The sequence below is a fragment of the Diadema setosum genome, chromosome 3 (genome assembly GCF_964275005.1).
Source record: "Diadema setosum chromosome 3, eeDiaSeto1, whole genome shotgun sequence".
NCBI lineage: Eukaryota > Metazoa > Echinodermata > Echinoidea > Diadematoida > Diadematidae > Diadema > Diadema setosum.
The window spans coordinates 23,568,412-23,576,121 of record NC_092687.1 but is presented as its reverse complement, the minus strand read 5'-3'; the positions used below and the strand labels follow the sequence as shown (position 1 = coordinate 23,576,121).

The following is a 7,710-nucleotide window of genomic DNA, read 5'->3' as shown; positions in this document are numbered from 1 at the left end:
AATATGGAGCTATAATAAACATGTTAAACAATACCTATTAATCTTTAAAAGCAATCTCTTCAACAGCTTTTTATTTAGATAACTGGGGAAATTCCAGATATGCAAAATGAAATTGGCATCGTTATCCGAACGTGCTGCCCATAGAAGACTGTGTGTAAGTAACGTTACGCATTGATGATCATGATCGAGCGATGGTTCGCCAGTTCAAACTATCTACGTAGATGAGGGCTGAGTGAATCTAAATCCAAATGCAGATAGACTCTCTTCAACGGCACGCACGATTTACGCTTAGTAAGATGAAAACGGTACCCAGTACACATAGACTCTGAAATACTAGAACTAGGACTAGGACTACTGACTCTACTGAGCAGTCAAGGAGTAGGTTCTACGTGGCAGTCCAAGTTTTGATGAGTAACTAGGCCCTACAATACACCCACTCACCGTCGACATTGCAGCTGTAGGCCCTATGTGCACAGCGCTAATACGGCACAGCGTAACGTTACATACCGCTGCTGCCAGAACTTGAAGAAAGTCCAGACGAAAGTCCAGACTCCAAATCTAGATCTGGACCCTTGTCCTGCGGGCACTGTTGTTCCTGTGCTGGATTTTTCAGGTAAGGTATCTGCTTTATGGATTTCCGATGTTTTGTAGTCGAGATAAATCTCATAGTGGTGTTATTTACACCAAGCAAGGACTAATGTTAGATCTTACAGTTTGTTTCAGTAGGCCTACTAGGACCCATATCTCGGAAGAATGGCCTGACCACGTGTGCATCTTGCGTTCGCCAAGATCTCTCGCGAAGAGTGAGGTTTTTTTTTTTTTTTCTTCTTCTTCTTCTTTTTTTTTGAGTGACGACTTGAAAGTCGACGTCAATATTGATACTTCTCGATTACTGATTTCGTTCAGATATAAGAGAATACTTTGAAATATGCTATGAAGTATATCCTGTAATTTTGGTGCGATTTGGTTTGGTGAAATTTGAGATATCTACATGGATAGAACAGTACACAAGCGCCGCCTGCTAGCTAAATTAGGCCTAAGCGTCGTCTGCTACTCATACGAATTAACGCACGCGTATGCGAGCACTTGTAATCAGTAATAGTGAGAGCACCTATCACATCATAACATCCGGGCTCGTCAGCTCATTAGCATAATTCTCACCTAAAAAGTTCCATTTTTAACATTAAAATACGGACTTAATCGTTATGCAATTTTGATTCTGTTTGCACCGCTGGGTCTTTTAGAATTAAAAGAACACTGCATATAAAAAAATAAAAAACCGGTACAATGCCCTTTTAAAAATGAAATGAGGAGTTTTCAAACTCATACTCCTCTCAGAGGTTCTTTGAAGGAGACTACTGATTATTTCTTTATCTATCTATTTATTCTCCATTTCACATTCAAAAATACACAGAAAAATATATAATTCATACATAAATCAAAGAAAATTACAAAATTATTGATTGCCCTCACTATTGCAGTCTATAGCGCACACAATGCTCAAAATTCCTACTATGTATAGCAAAATGTTATATTTGAACATACACGCAAAATAATGATGCACATTTTATTCCCCCTTCAAAACTAAAAACAGTAAAAACAAAATTAAAGCATTTCGAAATCATCTCTGTTTTATGAAAAGAAACAGTTAACCAGTGTCTTTTCATCTTAAGAAAAGAATGTTCAGATGAATATACAATTGGAGGGGCCGAGCACTATGTTTAAAGCAAAAATGAACAGTACTTCGATATTTCTACTTTCCTGGCTTGTCACTTAGGCATGACTTTTACTTTAATTCATCATAGCATTTTTTGACAACAAAGCGATGGAAATTGGAAAGATTTGTTTTCAGGAATAGAGATGAGACTTATATATTACGTTTAATTTTGATATATAATAAGTTTGATATAATATCCTTTAATACGCACACCTTTATCATATTGATTCTGATCCACCGTTCCTTTTATAAAACTACCACCCCTTCCACAACGCAACTCAGCCATGGCGCAATATTCGTCGACGTTGCGGTCGGGCGGCCAGCTGTGTGCGGGCCAGTTCGCTGCATCCACTCTGTCCCTTTGCTGGCTGCTTCGCCTTCGATATCGAAGGCGAAGCAGCCAGCAAAGGGAGTGGTTCGCTCGCGAGTTGCGGAGCAAGCTACAGCGAGAGGACTTTGCAAAGGCCGAGTACTGAACTGTCGTCTGCACCTTGTGGCGGGAAATATTTTTGGTTGTACCTGAGAATTCACATCCTTAGACTGGAGTAGTTATATCATTTATATAATGTGCAATGGTGTAAACATGGTGTCGAAATTGGGAAAATGACTCGCTGGTTTTTGCCAGTCCCTTTAGCGGCTACAATGACAGGGACCGGTGGTCACAACGCGATGCGATCCGCCAAGACGAGGATGAAGGCAAGTTATAAACTTACAATACACTGCTTGTCTGGATAAACATTATTTGATTTTGTTGCTTAGAATTTGTGAGTCATCATATTTTCGTCTCTAATCTTTCAAAGTCTTATATTAGAATGCATTCCCGAGTGTCTTATGAACACGTCTCAGTTCGTCCGAGGCTGAGATAAAATTTGAATACAAAATATCTTTGTAGTCTAGCTAGACTTCTTGAGTCTAGTTGTTGTAGTGGCATCTATCTTTAACAGTAAGTTTTACTCATTCTGAAACTGGAGAGATGCCTCCATTTGGTCTATAGATTGAGTGCCGAAGTGCACTAGCGTGTCGTTCCAATTATATATAAGGTGTACTGTAAGATGCGAACAAAATACTATTCATAAGATGTGAATGTGGAACTGGACTTGTATGTACCAGAGTCTAATTCGGTGGAAGGAATCCTATCTACATGAATAATGTACTCCTTTCCTGTTATTTCACGAGGAACTGTTTTTTTTTTTCGTTTGTTTGTCTGTTTTTGTTTTTGTTTTTCGTTGGTGGTTTGGCCAGGTCACTATGTTTACACATGTTAGGAAGACTTCTTGGAGCTGCAAGTGACGATGTAGTTTGCATTGGGGATATCTAACGTTGAAGATGAGTGGGAGTTTGATAGTGTTTGTAAATTTAGTGCACAAAATGAGAACATGACATTTTTGCCAATGCAGCCAGACTACACACCTTTCCTACCTTGTACGTAGGATTTAAATCACAAAAGCTGCAAAAACAGGTGCAAGAATTGCGAATTGCCACCTGTCAAAAAAAAAACAAAACAGAATCACCCATGAACTATATTATCATCCACCAACACTAACCCAACACACCACCCCCCCCCCCCGCCCCGCATTAAATGAAGCTGTAACAGGTAGAACATTTTCTGAAAGATGTATTCAAAATTGTGTACATTATTTTCAGAGCCTAGTACGTATACAACAAGCAAGCCAGGGCACCTGTTTCACTTAAGTATAAATGCAGACACTAACGAGACCCGGTGTGCATTTATTATTTGTCGCTACGTAGAACTAGTTTCGGGTATTTTTTTTTTTTCTCTGTCTTCGTGGTTGTCAGGACAATCCTTTAGAATAACGGTATGCAAAGAATTAGAATATTTTCTTTTCTTTTTCAAGGGGGTAGTATATTCTAGTTACACTTGGATGAAGCTTCCAATACTAGGTGTGGGTGGTAAAGTACAGGTTTTGTTGCGGTGTGTTGGTTGGATCAATTTAGCCTTGGCAAGTCTTGATAAACGCAAGAACGCATTGAGAGTGTCGTCTTAAGGCGGAATTTGCGGTGTGTTGGTTGGATCAATTTAGCCTTGGCAAGTCTTGATAAACGCAAGAACGCATTGAGAGTGTCGTCTTTGCTGTGAAATATCGAGATATTCGCAGATTATTCTATATATAAATCTTATATGGGTCAGAATATTTTGAATAATCTCCCGGACAACATAAAGTCTATTAAATCTTTAAAAGCTACAGTATTTGATATAATGCTCCACAATGCTCCCCACCCGATTACGTTAAGATAACATATTATTTTGGGTTAATGATTGTCATTTTTCAATCTCTATTTTTTCTTCATTCAACTGCATTGTGCACCCACACCTGCAACTGCACATGCATCCAGCTGATCACTTAATTTCATCCAACATGTCCAAGATTGTGGTTTCGCCTGATAGTCTCTTTAATGAGGCCCCATCCATTTCAAGCATAATCGCTCACGATGGCGGCGGTCTCCTGCATTCAATTATCTTTGTTATTTAGTGAAAATACTATACATTTTATTTTATTTTATGTTTCTGTATATGTAAACTGCTCACTGCAATTGCTTATTATGTGTATCTATTTGTGTAATTTGAATCACTGTACTTGTTATCCTTCGTCTTTGTGCTTTTAAAATTTTTTGTATTAAATTTGTATTTGATTTATATTTGCTGGCGGAAATAAATCAAACCAAATATATTATATATATCTTATCGCGACAGGAAAATAAAATACCCGAAAAGGCGATTAGCTGAACAATCTTCTGCACAGTACAATGACAATGTTTGGTTGGTTATCAATCGAAATGTCTTGAAACTTGGGTCCTCAGTTGAGCTGGTTGGCAACTATTTTATCATGTATGTATAACACTTCGTATACGCGGGTATTTAGGCTATTACTGTGCGTGTGTGTAATAGTTATGAAATATCGATGTGTGTTAACATATCATTTAGATAAGACCAAGCTTGCCGAAAGTTCAACTAGAAACAACAAAACAAAACAAAATAAACAACATATGATCGGTGTAAGAGCCTTGTCATACCCTTATGTACTAGTATTTTTTTTTTTTGGGGGGGGGGGGTGGGGTCTGCCCTCCATCATCAGCCCTACCAGTGTCATTGTGGGGTCATCCCACTAGATCGACACCCACGAGTCATACGGCCCACGAGTTCGACATTGAAAAAGGTTCATGAGTCATACAGCTATAAATTAGTTATGCAGAGTACAGAGTTTTAGAATTTATAGTGATTGGGTTCAGGAATAAGAATATTTTCAAAATTTACAACAAATTACAATGAACAAGGATGATGACAAGGTAGCCTCACCGTAAGAATGCATGAGTTGGGGCTCAAGGAAGCAGAACAAAAGAAGATGGCATCCATACATTCTACACAGGTGAACTTGCAAGCTAGCAGTATTGTAATGGAATTACACTGCTACATTTTTGTAATATGTGAGGCTCCTATGTCATCAATACTGTGCAGTGTAATTTGTTAAAGATTTTTTAGAGTATTGCTTCTCTGCTCAAGGACCACAATAAATTCCACAAATCTTTACATGGAACTGTCGATTTTCATAATTTCACATCATGTAGTACATAAATCGACAACTCTATGTACAGATTTGTGGAATCTATTGTGGTTCTTGAGCAGAGAAACAACACTTTGAAAAACCTTAAACAAATTACACTGAACAAGGATGATGACATAGCAGGCGCACATATTTCAGAAATGTAGCAGTGTCATTCCATTACAATACCGCTTGCTTGCGAGTTCACCTGCGTATAATATATGCGTGCCTTCTTCTTTTGTTCTGCTTCCTAGAACCCCAACTCATGCATTCTTATGGTGACTCTGCCATGTCATCATCCTTGTTCATTGCAATTCGTTCTAAAGTTTGAAAATATTCTTAGTCTTCATCCTAACTATCATAAATTCTGAAACTCTGTCCTCAGTATAGCTGATTTATAGTTGTTCAAATGTAAAAATCTGAAAATCATCCGGAAGTCTCCTTTAAGCAGATAAGGAATGTGAAGGATAAGTGGAATATGGTGATACATATTACAGAAGCGTGCAAGTGTCACACAATATGTATAGCAAACAAGGTCGTATTTGCACGTGGGTTGAAATCACACCAGCGTTGATGATATATGATATTTGATATTTGATATTCATTTACTTCTGCAATTTAATGACATACGTAAAATACAAACAAATACGTTTTCTTTTGTACAAATCATAGGATTTTTGAAGAAGAATTAATAAACTTGATGAATACAAAATACTGACAGTTGTTTGATACACATAAATTACACGGCACATTAATGATAAAGAAAAATAATTTAAAGGTACAATCTAAGGGGAGTAATTGCAGAAAAAGGCTGTATCCTAAAAGCCTACGCTTGAGAGCGGAAACAGCCCAGTTGACAAATATAGATAATGTTTATCCATGGTGGTGAGATTCGGGTCCTGAAGGATTAACCCATATCATGGACTCTGTTACCACTCGTTGTACTTTTTTATCCTCCGGAGTGGTGGTAATTTATACGTACCACTTGTTTTCATCTGTTCACTCCCTGCTGTAATTACTTGGTAACACAATACTTGAGTGCAATGAAGCTTTACTGGTATAGTGCTTCACTAGAACATTGATAGTAAGTAATAAAAGATTTTAATGCAGCGCAATTCCACACTTTTATTTAACATTGTTTAAGCTGTAAGAGAAGTAGAGTGATGATAAATGAAGAAATCACTGCTCATTGATATGTTTCATCAAAGCCTAACAAAAACGAGGGAAATATATGGAATCTTAAATGTTGAGAAACTTCCAAAAAACAAGCCCTTACATTCACAGGAATGAATCCCTCGCATCAACATTGTGTGTGTGTGTGTGTGTGTTTGCTTATTTATGTTGTAACGCCCAATAGTGTAAATGCTGTAGTTACTATAAAACTTGTCTACAAAAAAAAAAAATGATTTTTATCAAATCTTATTAACGAAAAATAGGTTAAAGAGCTCCCATGGTAATGAAATCATCAACTTAACCTATTATTGGATAATTATGTGGCTACGACAGTTTATGAAACTCTGATATTCCCCGAGTATTTCGGATAGACAAAAAAAAAACCAAAACAGACATTTTAAATGCCATGATCTCTCCAAAGAAATTGTTTTCCTTTTTCTCTCATTATTAAAAAAAGAATAATAGAATTTGATGAGAATTTTTGTTTTCTTGAAGTACCCAATTTTCTATACCACATGATACACGGTTACAGCTCGTTATTCCGAAGGCTCATTATTCCGAAGGCTCTTTATTCCGAAGATTCGTTATTCCGAAGGTTCATTGTTCCGAATTTCATTTTCGGATTAAAGGAGACCTCCGGATGATTTTCAAATTTTTACATTTGAACATATATAAATTAGTTATACTGGGTACAGAGTTTCAGGATTTATAGTGATTGGGATGAAAAATGAGAATGTTTTCGAAATTTCTAACAAATTGCAATGAACAAGGACCCCGTTTACATTGCGGGGCCGGGCTCGGCCGCGGCTCGGCCGCGGCCGAGTCCGGCCTCAATTGCGCGGCCGAGCCTCGCAATTTTGTCCGTTTACACTGCTGGGCTCGGCCGCGCTTTTGATTCAAACCTTTCAATATTTTGTCGTAGTGGCGCTCTGCTTGTAAACAAACGCAATTTGGTATTGTCTGGTTTTCAGACTCTTTGCCAAATGAATTCCGTGGCGACGAAGTCGCCGTTCGGGCAAAGGCCTTTGCCGAAGGAAAAATCCTTTGCAGGACAAAACCACCTTAAACTATACTAGTTTTCCACGTTGAGGGGGTTAATATCGTGAATAGCGAAATAGTACGGGCAGAGGGTCTGGAAGGCAGACTAAAATTGGCCGCGCAATTGGCCGCGCATTTGGCCCAGTTTGCGTTTACACCAAACAGCGTGTTTCTACAGAGAATCCGATAGACCTAGCATTTGCAAGCGCGTAATCAAACAGT

General features: G+C 38.1%; 1 protein-coding gene across 2 annotated transcripts in view; it reads left to right on the top strand.

Moving 5' to 3' along the window:
- The first annotated feature begins 2,160 nt into the window (after positions 1-2,160).
- The window catches only part of LOC140226295 (carbohydrate sulfotransferase 15-like), a 55,690-nt gene continuing 50,140 nt past the window's right edge, over positions 2,161-7,710 (top strand). For both annotated transcript variants that reach the window (XM_072306793.1, XM_072306792.1), the window contains exon 1: positions 2,161-2,413. In XM_072306793.1, coding sequence (XP_072162894.1) covers positions 2,321-2,413 — 93 coding nt within the window. In that variant the 5' untranslated portion in view covers positions 2,161-2,320. The remainder of the gene's footprint in view (positions 2,414-7,710) is intronic.